The following is a 13,500-nucleotide window of genomic DNA, read 5'->3' on the forward strand; positions in this document are numbered from 1 at the left end:
AAGCAGTTGCCATAACAAGCGGTGATGAAGCCAGTCAAAGATGCTCTCAATGCTGCAGCTGTAGAACTTTTTGAGGATCTGAGGGCCCATGCCAAATCTTTTCAGCCTCCTGAGGGGGAGAAGAGGTGTTGTTGTGCTCTCTTCATGACTGTGTTGGTGTGTGTGGTCCATCATCGTCGCCTGTAAATCAGGCCTACCACTGTCATGTCGTCGGCAAACTTAATAATGGTTTTGGAGTTGTACGCGGCCATGCAGTTGTGGGTGAACAGGCAGCACAGGAGGGGACTAGGCATGCATCCGTGTTGAGGGTCAGCGTGGCGGATGTGTTGTTGCCTACCCTGGCCACCTGGGGGGCGGCCCGTCAGGAAGACATTTCACTGTAGTTGTGCATGAGATATTAAAACTTCAAACAGTTTCAGAGGGAGGTGTTCAGTCCCAGGGTCCTTAGCTTAGTGATGAGCTTGGAGGGCGCTATGATGTTGAACGGTGAGCGGTAGTCAGTGAATGGCATTCTCACATAGGTGTTCCTCAGTGTATATTGTCCATGTCCTTGTTCAGCCACGACTCCGTGAAACATAGGATATCACAGTTCATCAGGTCTAGTTGATAGGATCGTCTCGAATGGAGCTTGTCCAGTTTGTTCTGCAGTGATTGTACTTTCACCAATAGAATGGAGGATAGAGGCGCTTTTTATGTACTCGCCGACGTAGTTTCGTCAGGGTACTGGCACGTCGGTCTCTCTTACGCCGCCTTCCTCTTTTCCATGTTTTGAAGATTAGGCCCTGGTCCAGGGTGAGCAGTATGTCCTGCGCCTCCGACTCGTTGAAGTAGGAATCTTCATCCTAATCGAGGTTAGTGATCGCTGTTCTGATGTCCAGAAGCTCCTTTCAGTCATAGGAAAAGATGACACTATATACAAAAATAGTTTAGATTATTATTTTATTTTTTTTCAAAGTTGGTAGCAATGGTTTGAAAAACAGTTTTACTGCACTAGAGTGCAAAAAAAAAAATCGATATTCACAAAGTTTTGCATGTCTTTGCAGGGGGGACTCTTATTTTGAGAAAACATTTATCCGCGATCGTGCTGCCAGCATAATATCCTGCTGCAAGGAGAAAGGATTTTACCACTAGCAGCCAGCCACATTCTGTATCTCACAAGGACTGCAGAAAATAAAGGCAGAGTGACGATTTTTTGCCGACGCAAAAGCTTTGATCCCCTCTGTGCAAAGCAATGCATAGCCATCATTTCCTGTATGAAATCTATCATATTAAATCATTATAATTTCAAGGAAATAATCATACATTAATAAATTATAACTATTTTTCTGTCACTAATTCAGAATTTCATGAATGCTGGAATTTGCCATAAAATGTAAATGTTTGAAAAGGGATAGCCTACAGCAGCTCGCAGTTATAAAAAGCAACAATGTCGCAGCTATTAATTTTAACTGTTACAATATATCAATGTTACTACTTTGTTACATTGTAACACCGCGGTGAAAATGGTCCAGTTTATGGTTCTCAAGCGCCGACAAGTGGACGGTTGATGCATCCATATCTTTGATGGGAAGTAATATTATTTTTTAATTGCCATCAAAGATATGGATGAATCAACCATATTATTAATAATACTAATGATAGGGCATTCTACTACAGCTCTACATTTCCCATAACTCCCCCCCCCCCCAAAATTCCAGAAAAGTAGGTTGCATCTGCACTATGCACATTAGAATGAAGTTGTGGGCTCACGACCTGGATATGCAGTCAAGGTGAGACTATAAAATGAATGTAGATTATAAACATTGGATTGGTCCTCCGACTCTAGTCTAAATCATAAAAAAAGGTTAAAGTGGGTCGTGGAGGAAAAAGAGTCCTGCCTACATTTTCAAATGTATGAAAAAAAAGTGGTTAGTGGCTGGTCGAGCCAACGACTCCCACAATGCACTCCCAGATCAGCGGGAAACCAAAATGGCGAATGTATTAGGGGAAAATGACCCGTTTGTTATTTTCTAAAAAACCTTGGTAGTGTGTCATATTAAGAGAGGTGCATTTCAAAGAGATTTACCGCTACTCGGATACGAGGCCAAGCACCGATTACGACAGAGTATTTCAATATATGTGGCATTTTGACCCTCCGAACTGACCGAATGAGGTACCTTATCAACATTACGATGTTTTTATATTGGGGGTGTGGGTGCGCTCCAGAATCATCCCGTCTGTGATGGCTCGATACCTGTCTGTCACTTGTTTTTTAGCCTAGACAACCGCTAAGACTAATTGCATGCATGCTGCATCAACCTTACTCGTTGAACTGAAAACGTATGTGCAGGTAAATGTATCCATTCATTATTTCATCCTGGATGCAATGACCTGACAGCTAGCCCACGAACAAAAGGAAACGGTGACGGTGCACAGTGGGACAGGGTTCGAATCGAACACCCCATTTTAAAACCAATTCATGCTTTTTATTGAAGGACATCATGCACCAAGACTCAGTTATTTTTCTCACAGCTTGTTAGTCTGATTAATCAGGCTGTTATACACAATGAATTGGTATATACAGCCTGAAACTAATACCTGTAAAATCGTGTAAATGTTCCTTACAAGCCAGAATATTGGATACAATTACATGTTAAAGTTACTAGACCGGTTGTCTGTGCGGTTTCCCCTTCAACAATACATTCTATATTCTGAATCAGGGGAGGATGCAGAACAATTGACACTTGTTTTGTGTTATAAAAATTATTTAAAATGTAAATCTTGTCATGCTTGGTTCAATATCTATTGACGAGAGAACCGAATATCCAGTATAATACTCGTTTTACCTCGGGGCAAACTGAACCACATACCTATCGACTAGCTAGCTAAAAAGTAGGGCAAACAATACTTTCCAGTGGATATTTGTCTCAAATTTCGAGCAGCTGAAGGACAAACTGCACAGACAACCGATAGAGTAAGTTTAAAGGAGCAATATGCTGGAATCGATTCGCCATTTCCTGGTTGCTAATATTCTAATAGTTCGCCTAATTTCAGTATGTGACAAAAAAAAGCAATGTATAGAAAACCATTGTACCATCTAAACCCCTGTGTGAAAAAAATATATATTTTCAATAACCAAAAATATTGTATTTTCAGCTTGTTTTACGTTGATGTACACGAACTAAAGTAAAAGACTAAAACTAAACGTAAGAACGAAATGCATAGCAATAGAACATATTGTAACGACCCTGGGTTTATAAGCGCGGATATCGACTACGCCGCAAACGATAGCGCGCTGGACTTCGGGCTAAAAGGTCGAGGGTTCGAGACCTGCTCCCTACCTGTTTCATTACAATATCCACCGCTTCTTAGACTTGCATTCAATGAGAATGACCGATATATAACTAATATTTCTATGTGCATTTGGTTGGGTTTCCCAAAAAGTTACATACTGCAGCTTTTAAATGTAATTTATTCAACCATCTAGCTTGTAAGGAACATTTACATGATTTTGCAGGTATTAGTTTCAGGCTGTAAATAGCGATCAATCGGACTAACAATTAGTATGATGAGTTAGTTACTTGGCAGCTGAGTTGACAGCCGTCAAATTCTATGCAGCTATTCTATTCTGCAACATTTTCTCAAAAATATGTGATTTAGGCTTTCGAGTGTTTCTGTTGAAATAATCCTCCTTTATTCTGTGTCTCCCTTGAATATTTTGGCAATGTCAGAGATGCTCTCATGGTGAGACTCCACTCGCCTGTAGCTTTAATACAATGACAATGCTTGACAGTGACACCTATTTTTTGGGGGGGTAGAATGTAGGAATTAGGCTAATTCACCTCTCTCTTCCAATATGACAGAGACTCAACAGCATTAGAGCATTTGCCGGTCCACCAGCGGAAAGCACATTCCCATCGGCAGCACAAGACGCCAGTGTCCCTGACCAGCGTCGAACCTGCCGAGGATGGACATGGAGGGAACATGGACACCAACCTCGGCGACAAGTTTAAAGAGGGACAAGAGGTCCTAGCCCGATGGTCAGATGGCCTGTTTTATTTGGGGATTATCACTAAGGTAAGCAGCTGTTGCTAATAGGTAGAAAGTTTCTATTTGATGTTATTGTTCACATGTTCTATAAAATGCAATTTCAGCCATGTCTTATGTCATTTTGCAGTAAAGGATCATATACTAAAAAATGATCCCTCCCTCAGATAAATAAGGGGAAGCAGCGCTGTTTTGTTGTCTTTGAAGATCGTTCGAAGTCCTGGGTTCTGTGGAAGGACATTCAGACAGGCAAGTAGTTCTCCTGCCCAAGACATGCTGCCATGTCAAGTTCGAGTCATATTTTCGATAGTCAATGGGATGAACAGTTTTATGCTTGCTTGATATGTTGACCTTGCAACTTGTTGCATATTTGCCATCTGTGTAATATGCTTGTATTACACTCTAAATAATAATAAAAAAGCCATCTGCTAAGAAAAATACATGCCTTTCTATTTTCTCCACAGATATTACCCATACGCGATGGGCAGAATCCTTCGAATTTTGCTTTTAGAACGTGTATTTACAGTGAGGGGAAAAAAGTATTTGACCCCCTGCTGATTTTGTACGTTTGCCCACTGACAAAGAAATGATCAGTCTATCATTTTAATGGTAGGTTTATTTGAACAGTGAGAGACAGAATAACAACAACAAAATCCAGAAAAACGCATGTCAAAAATGTTATAAATTGATTTGCATTTTAATGAGGGAAATAAGTATTTGACCCCCTCTCAATCATAAAGATTTCTGGCTCCCAGGTGTCTTTTATACAGGTAACGAGCTGAGATTAAAGCTGTATAAAAGACACCTGTCCACAGACGCAGTCAATCAGATTCCAAACTCTCCACCATGGCCAAGACCAAAGAGCTCTCCAAGGATGTCAGGGACAAGATTGTAGACCTACACAAGGCTGGAATGGGCTACAAGACCATCGCCAAGCAGCTTGGTGAGAAGGTGACAACAGTTGGTGCGATTATTCGCAAATAAAAGAAACACAAAAGAACTGTCAATCTTCCTCAGCCTGGGGCTCCATGCAAGATCTCACCTCGTGGAGTTGCAATGATCATGAGAACGGTGAGGAATCAGCCCAGAACTACACGGGAGGATCTTGTCAATGATCTCAAGGCAGCTGGGACCATAGTCACCAAGAAAACAATTGGTAACACACTATGCCGTGAAGGACTGAAATCCTGCAGCGCCCGCAAGGTCCCCCTGCTCAAGAAAGCACATATCCATGCCCGTCTGAAGTTTGCCAATGAACATCTGAATGATTCAGAGGACAACTGGTGAAAGTGTTGTGGTCAGATGAGACCAAAGTGGAGCTCTTTGGCATCAACTCAACTTGCCGTGTTTGGAGGAGGAGGAATGCTGCCTATGACCCCAAGAACACCATCCCCACCGTCAAACATGGAGGTGGAAACATGCTTTGGGGGTGTTTTTCTGCGAAGGGGACAGGACAACTTCACCGCATCAAAGGGACGATGGACGGGGCCATGTACCGTCAAATCTTGGGTGAGAACCTCCTTCCCTCAGCCAGGGTATTGAAAATGGGTCGTGGATGGGCATTCCAGTATGACAATGACACAAAACACATGGCCAACGCAACAAAGGAGTGGCTCAGGAAGAAGCACATTAAGGTCCTGGAGTGGCCTAGCCAGTCTCTAGACCTTAATCCCATAGAAAATCTGTGGAGGGAGCTCAAGGTTCGAGTTGCCATACGTCAACCTCGAATGACTTGGAGAAGCTCTGCAAAGAGGAGTGGGACAAAATCCCTCCTGAGATGTGTGCAAACCTGGTGGCCAACTACAAGAAATGTCTGACCTCTGTGATTGCCAACAAGGGTTTTGCCACCAAGTACTAAGTCATGTTTTGCAGAGGGGTCAAATACTTATTTCCCTCATTAAAATGCAAATCAATTTATAACATTTTTGACATGCGTTTTTCTGGATTTTTTTGTTGTTATTCTGACTCTCACTGTTCAAATAAACCTACCATTAAAATTATAGACTGATCATTTCTTTGTCAGTGGGCAAACGTACAAAATCAGCAGGGGATCAAATACTTTTTTCCCTCACTGTATTCTCCAGGCTGTACAGTTTTCAGTTAAACGTGTTCATTAATGCCGTTTGGCTTGCCCTCATTCATTCTATCGCCAGTTGGGTTGATATCCTTGGTTGAGTTTTCTTCCTCTTATCTCCTCCGTTCAGCCTGGGTTTATCTTTTGTAATTTGTCCCTGACAGTCAACAAACCACAAAGATTCTGGGCTCACGCCAAACGTAAGTTCCCCACGGAGCCGCGAGACAAGCATAGGGAAGGTACTCCTCAGCTTGTATTACTACTGTATTCATTCAGTTCATTGTTCAGTTCACATGTTAATTGGTTACACTTCAGTGAGGGGCCTAGACATTAGACCGGCATGCCTATTTCAGTTAGATGACACATGACTAATGTTTGACATACTGGAATTGGGCAATCTTTTTTGGTCTAAGTGGCAGGAAATTGAATCTCGTGACTGTTATGTTGAACCTCAAATGGCACCCCCAGTGGTATTTGAGTATGAATTCATATAAAGTTAGGCCCCTCAACTGAAGTCCCTCTAAGTAGTAAAGGTTAGGGCCCTATAGAATCCAGACATTAAAACGGAATTCAACTATATTCAAAAATGTCGTGAATCAACCAAATATATTGAACATGTATTAATTTGGCCAAGTTTATCATAAGACACGAACAGAATGCATCCATGATTCATATTTCTTGCAAATTTCTGTAGAGAGGCAACGAGAATTCCCTGTCTTTGTGTGGCGCACACTTCTACCGCTTTGTGTGTAGCCGTTTGCGATGACGCTAATGAAAAGTCTTCTGGTAGATGGAAAGGCTTTCCCAAAAACCTTCTAAATTAAATGTTAATAACAAAAAATTAAAATGATTTTATAGGGCCCTAAAAAGTTATTTTCACTGGTGTTTATCTTATGTCATTTTACTCCGCAAGGTTGCAGTTGTTGCCATAAAAAATGTCCCTTCCCTGTTTGGGCTGGATATGAATGACATATTTTAATTTGTCGACTTTGGGTGAAAGCAACAGCTTATTACGTTGGATTGGAAGCAAATGGGGATGTGTTTGTGGAGATATGACCCCATATAGCCTGTGTGCACATCACATTAGCAAAATGGGGATTTCCCACCTCGGTCTCACTTTTTTGTTGTTGTCAGTTACAAAGCACAAGCGTGAACTGTTCTGCGTTATTGAGCTCTCGCTATCGTTTGTTCTATCTCTTCAGTCTACTCCTTGAAGCTCTCTCTTTCTTGAAATGTTCTCTCTTTCCTTTGCTGTGTGATGCTGGTTGCCTGGTTGTTCCCTTTTATGAATTAAAGGGCCGTGTGTGGTTATCTAGAGGAGTGACCTATCCCGTCCTGTCTGTTTTCAGGGGACGAGGGAGGGGAGGACATGGTCTGCACAATATGCCAGGACGAGTGCTCCGAGGAGCCAAACGAGATTGTCATCTGCGACAAGTGTGGACAAGGTTAGGGCACAATCACCATCCTAACCCCTTCCTTCCTTTAACCTGACCGGGTTCGGAAATTTCACCTGGGACCAAATGTTTGCTGGTTCATATCCAAGTTAAGGAGTCCTTGTTTATCTGGTCATTAGAGGTCCCACCTCTGGAAACACATCGATACAATAGTAATTCTCTCTTAACTGTGATCCATCTTTCCCTTTTTAGGATATCACCAGCTCTGCCACTCCCCCATCATCGACTCCAGTCTGATCGACACCGACGAGAAGTGGCTCTGTGGGGAGTGTGTGTTGGCCACAACAACAAATGTACGATAACTATACACGATACTATACACGAAAACTAACTATGTTTCCATGGAAATTCATTTTGTGAGTTCAGCATGCAAGGTACACAAACCAACACACTATAATACATTACAACATAATGCAATATGACAACACTGGAAAGTGAGCACACGCATTCACATGACTTGACCTTACACGGACTCAGAACCAGTGTGTGAAAAGGTTGTAATAAACGGTAAGGGGGACGCTCCAACCAATTGAGCTCACAGTCGGGTGTATGTGTGTGTGTTCTCTGACAGAAGGGCGCACTAAAGGGTCCCAGAGCCCAGCAGGAGATGAACCACTCTTTGCCTTATGCCCTGGAGTACCTGGTGTGGGACCAGGGCCACAAAACCAACATCCAGCAATGCTACTGCTACTGTGGAGGACCTGGAGAGTGAGTAACACACACACACACACACACCACTCCCATACACCCTCTGTTTTAACCCTTCTCCCCTCTTTCCCTTTAGCTGGTACCTGAAGATGCTGCAGTGCAACAGGTGTAAGCAGTGGTTCCACGAGGCGTGTATTCAGTGTTTTAAGACGCCCATGCTCTATGGAGATAGGTACGAAACAGCCCCCCTCCCCTTTTAAAGCCTCACGATACGTCATATTTCAGGAAGCATATGCTGGCTACCAATGCGGTGCCAGAAAATAAACCAGCGCTTGTGCTTCTTTCTCACCAGGTTCTATCTATTTATTTGTTCAGTTTGCAATAGTGGACCGGAGTACCTCAAACGACTGCCTCTTAGATGGTGAGTGGAACTCGTGTAGAAGAGATTTGTGTACGCAATAGATTGATGTTATTCAATTGATCTATTATTTCCTGTATTGGAACAAGCAAGATAACCCAAAGACACTGCATCAGTTCAGTGTATGGATTGTTTGATGAAACAGAAGTTCCCTCTAGGAAAAATGTAGCAATTAAATTGTATTGCACAAAAATCGTATAACGAATCCTATTGAATTGTAACCGTTTTGAGCTTCCTTCCTTGTTTCTCTCCAACAGGGTGGACGTTGCACACCTGAGCCTCTACAATCTGAGTGTGATTCACAAGAAGAAGTACTTTGATTCCGAGCTGGAGCTGATGACTTACATCAACGACAACTGGGATCAACTACAGCTCCGGGAGGTAGGACAAACCTTGACACAGTTGAAGAAACATTCATTTATACAACTTCTCAAATATCTTATTTTTTTCTACACGGAACAAAAAATAGAAACGCAACATGTAAAGTGTTGGTCCCATGTTTCATGAGCTGAAATAAAAGATCCCAGAAATGTTCCATATGCACTAAAGCTTATTTCTCTTTTAGTTGAGGAGTATTTCTGTCTGTAATGAAGCCTTCTTGTGGGGGAAAAACTCATTCTGACTGGCTGGGCTTTGTCTGGGCCTGGCTCCCCTGCAAAGTCATGTGAAATCCATAGATTAGGGCCTAATGAATTCATTTAAATTGACTGATTTCTTTATATGAACTGTAACTCAGTAAAATCTTTGAAATTGTTGCATGTTGCGTTTTTAGATTTTTGTTAAGTGTATTTTATTTGACACAGCAATATATGAAATTCCAACCTCTCAAATTAATCTTACTATTACCTTTTTCCAACTCCAGCTTTCAGCTACTCCTCAGTCGGACCGATATGAAAGTATTCTGGAAGCACTGAATAGCAACCACAGCATGTGAGTTACACACTCTCCCTATGATTTCACGATTGTTCCAATCATGTCAGCATCACTATTCTCATGTACATCCCATCCCCTCTCCCTTCCTCTCTCATTCATGTCCTCCACTTCTCCATCCTGCTCTCTCTCGCTCATCCCCTCTCTCCCTCTCCCAGGTTCATGTCGGGGAAGGAGATTAAGAAGAAGAAGCACCTCTTTGGGCTGAGGATCCGTTTTCCTCCGGGTCCCCAGAGCTCTGAGGTGCTGGCCGACAGAGGGGAGCCAGAGAGGGCCTCCAATGAGATCAAAATCAAAGGCAGGAAGGCTATCCAACCGCTGACCAACACCAGGTGAGACCCAACTTTCTATGAGAAACTCATTAGAAAAATCGACACTTTTGCATGCTATATATCCTGGTAAGGCTTTTAGTTGTTTTTTTTTTTGGGGGGGGGGGGGGGAGTAGCAGAAAGGGAAACTGATGACTCAGTTTGACGATTTTGAATCTTGTTCCAGTGAATTAACCAATGGCGTGGTGAAGAAAGCCAAGAAGAGTAAGAAGCAGGGAGGTCACTCGCTGGAGACTCTTGCCAAGCTAAGACGCTCCAGTGAACTCTTGGCACAGGTAACACCTTTACCCAAACTTAAAACATTTGAGGCATGTTGTTTATATATTGAGATGTCATGTCTTTTTATCCCCCCTGAAGGATGTGACGCCACCACAATTGCTTGATTCCCACTCGTTGGATCTCTTAGCCTCTAGGTCAGTTATCCCCCCCCCCCCCCAAAAAAAAAATATTTGTGAGAACAGTTGCTCAATTTGTGAAAACTGATGAATGGTGTTGTTACCAGTGTCCCCTTTACTCCCAGCAGCAGGAGCGACAGATCTCTGCCATCCTCCAGTACCTCAGACGTGGACTCCGTCGGTGCCGTCAGCACCACTGAAACTACCTCAACTAACCTCTCCAGACAGTCCAGGTACATACTACATGATCAGATTCACACTCAGGCTCTCACACATTCAAATGGAAAGTCATTGTACCGTTGTATTGTAGTCATTGTATGGTAGGTAATTGGGAGTACATCTAAGTGTTTTTCTAATCTCTCTCCCCTGTTTCTCCCTCCCCTATTCCACCCCAGCCTGTGTATCTCCAGTAAGACGCGCACGGGCCGCCACTGGCCCATTGCCAAGCCCCCCCTGAAGAGAAGACGGGGCCGGCCACGACGGGTCCCCCTGCAGCCCCCCAACCATGAGATTCAACACCCAGGCCCCCATGCCCCAGAGCCCCAAAACACCTTGCCGGGGCTCCACTCCACAGATATAGTGCACGGCCTGGGCCCAGGCGGCCAGCTGTCCCACCTCAAGAGCTCAATCAGCAGCTACTTTGGGGCGGCAGGCCGCCTGGAGTGCGGGGAGAAGTACCGCGTCCTGGCCCGCCGGGTCACCCTGGACGGCAAGGTCCAGTACCTGGTAGAATGGGAGGGCGTCACTGCCTCCTGAACGTCTCGCAGCGCTTACATAGTTTATTACGTGTTTACACAGCGCTTATAAAGCATTATACAACGAGCGGGTCTAATCCTGAATGCCGATTGGTTAAAACCGTATTCCAGCCAGTGTCTATTCCGCAAGTTACCACCGGCTAAGTCTATGACGTTAAAATGCCTATTTACTCAGTTCCGCCTGACTGCGCAATCCACTGTCTCTTCAGCCCAGCCAAGCGATTTATAAACTTGGTCTCCACTATAAAAAGCATCTAGATATTATCTAACTTTTCTTTTAGACTAACGTTTAGTTTTCAACAGCGGAGATTTGTAATAACCTTGCTGTCTGTCTCCGACATCTGCAACATTGTTTCAATATTCAAATTCGATCACCAGCTGTCGCATAGTAATGAACGTGTCAAGAATCGGGATGAGACAGGCAGGCAGCTTTTCTCAGTCGGTCGAAATCATGAATCAGCATAATTTTTATGGATATATACAAAGAAATATCAATAGAAAACAGGTAAAATTAAACAAAGTGCAGCTAGTTTGCAGTCTTTTCCGCTTCAGTTTGAAGTGGTTGTGTTAGCTGTGTTGTTGGCTAGCTCCTCTGAACAACAGTGTCCTGACGAGAGAGCACATTTTCCACGCCAGGTGAAATCGCGCATCCTTAGCTGATTGTTATGGATGTATCCAAATAAATATCACTAGAAAACTGCATAAACAAATGCCAATGCAGCTACTTTGTTATTCTGGCTGCACTGTTTGACGTGACTAAGTTAGCCATAGTTGAATGTTACCAGTCTGTATGGTAATAAAACAAACGACTGGGTCGTGTCCATAGATGCAGAACAAACAAAAAATTAATGACTGCCAACCAAACCGATAGAACGGATGACCAGCCGGCTTGGGTAGCAACCCTAGATTTGTGTCGGGACTATATCTTGTGGAAGGATGAAATGGTATGAATAAATTCATAAAAGTAACGTTAATGAAAATATGTAAATCATAATTTTGAATATGTTGTTAACCCGTTGTATAAAAGTGATAATGCCCTCGAAGCCCGAGTTAGGAGGATGTATGGGCACCGTTTGCCAGCCCTTGACTTTGTCTCGGGCCTAAAACCCGTGCCAATATATCCTCCAAACACTGGCTTCTCAGGCATTATCACTTATAACCCTCGCCTTCTGAGAACGGGCCTCCGTGTTGCCCGGTCAGGAAGGGAGCTTGAGTTTCCCTATTTAGTTTTTCCTTTTCGTCCAGTGATATGCTCTTTTCTGTGACTCGTTGACTTCAGTGTTTCAGATCTGTTTAGATTTTGTAAACTGAAGGGGGTGAGAGACCAGTTTAGGCAGAATGTAAAAGGGTTAGATAGGGGGGTTTGAATGGTGTTTGGGTGCCTCGGCGCCTGACCTGGTATGTTGAAAGTGTGCCTGTTTGCAACTAGTTGACGTTCGAGAGGGACTCAACAACAGAGATTTGTGCTGCTGCAAACCAGTTTTATTATGTCTATTTACTTTTCTACTTGTATTTACTGATGTCAGTGTCCAGTGAGGCGCAGTACTTTTTTTATTTTACAATTTGGATTTGATTGCACATCAAGTTCAGCCTGTTATACTGTACAACCATTGTCCTAAACTCGTCATAGCCGAGCTCATTAATCCACAGAGGCAGAGATGCGAGTGGTCTCCTTTCACTCTCTCAGCTGAAAGTGTGTAACCTCTAGCTCTAACCTCTGCTTCATGTTCTGCAAATCATCTCACTATGAACAGTATTGTTTTCACTGTGTCATAGTTCAAATGTCCAGATTTACTTACAGGGGTCTAACACCAGATTCATGAATAAAACGAGTTGAATTTGCTTTGAGGGCTGAGCTTGTGAGAAGGAATGTTAAGAGTGAGTTCAAGTGTAAAGCGGTAACTTAGTTGGACTTAAGGTTTTCGTGTGACTACATTTGAAAGGTTGAGTAATGTACCTACATGTGTTCTATATGTTCTGAAGATAGAAATCGTTGCTGTATTTTGTATACGCAATCTACCCCTTACATTTATAAACTCCTCAAATAGGACTTTGTTCTTTCATTTCTCTCGGCCTGCGTTTTATATTTTATGACATTGATAAGTTCGTTAGAACACTGACTACAAACACCTCTTGGACCTTGTACTTTTTAAAACTGAATTCAGTTCTCATAGCCGCCTATGCAACTCAACCCTAAAAAATGGTTGCTTTTGTATTTCAATCACTTAACGGCAACAACAGTATTTTGCTTAAGTCAGGCTTTGTTGATTTTATTTCAGGTGCTATTTATTTCACTTTCTCCTCAACTGTGCACTTAGACTTCTGCTGGTACAGCCAAGATCACCTAGAAACCACTCAGGACATGCGCAGCAACTTCACTGTATGTATAACGTGCTCATAGAACTCCAGCAAAGATGTGGAATGTAAAATCGAGGTATTAATGGGATGGAACATTTTGTGGTGTAAGTATT

The 13,500-nt window shown here is 42.9% G+C and overlaps 1 protein-coding gene across 6 annotated transcripts; it reads left to right on the plus strand.

The window, feature by feature from the left end:
* Positions 1-1,931: 1,931 nt before the first annotated feature.
* On the plus strand, positions 1,932-11,381 carry mtf2 (metal response element binding transcription factor 2). Of its 6 annotated transcripts, XM_029704298.1 has the most exons (17): positions 1,932-2,152; positions 3,711-3,723; positions 3,843-4,056; positions 4,194-4,275; positions 6,265-6,339; positions 7,450-7,545; positions 7,747-7,847; positions 8,126-8,262; positions 8,339-8,434; positions 8,555-8,623; positions 8,878-9,001; positions 9,483-9,550; positions 9,709-9,882; positions 10,046-10,154; positions 10,237-10,292; positions 10,382-10,507; positions 10,670-11,381. In XM_029704298.1, the coding sequence occupies exons 3-17, from the start codon at positions 3,964-3,966 to the stop codon at positions 11,028-11,030; spliced, it is 1,767 nt and encodes a 588-aa protein (XP_029560158.1). In that variant the 5' UTR covers positions 1,932-2,152; positions 3,711-3,723; positions 3,843-3,963; the 3' UTR covers positions 11,031-11,381. The 6 variants fall into 6 exon arrangements, with proteins under 6 accessions (XP_029560158.1, XP_029560153.1, XP_029560154.1 ...); XM_029704293.1 differs by lacking the exon at positions 3,711-3,723; XM_029704294.1 differs by lacking the exon at positions 3,711-3,723 and having other exon boundaries at positions 10,400-10,507.
* Positions 11,382-13,500: the final 2,119 nt, after the last annotated feature.

The sequence above is a fragment of the Salmo trutta genome, chromosome 21, assembly GCF_901001165.1.
Source record: "Salmo trutta chromosome 21, fSalTru1.1, whole genome shotgun sequence".
Taxonomy (NCBI): domain Eukaryota; kingdom Metazoa; phylum Chordata; class Actinopteri; order Salmoniformes; family Salmonidae; genus Salmo; species Salmo trutta.

Bases quoted from the DNA above. Each gene is read 5' to 3' on its own strand.
- mtf2 (XM_029704293.1), top strand. The intron at 9,551-9,708 runs GTGAGTTACACA...TCCCTCTCCCAG, and splicing joins CTGAATAGCAACCACAGCAT to GTTCATGTCGGGGAAGGAGA. The intron at 10,293-10,381 runs GTCAGTTATCCC...TGTTGTTACCAG, and splicing joins TTGGATCTCTTAGCCTCTAG to TGTCCCCTTTACTCCCAGCA.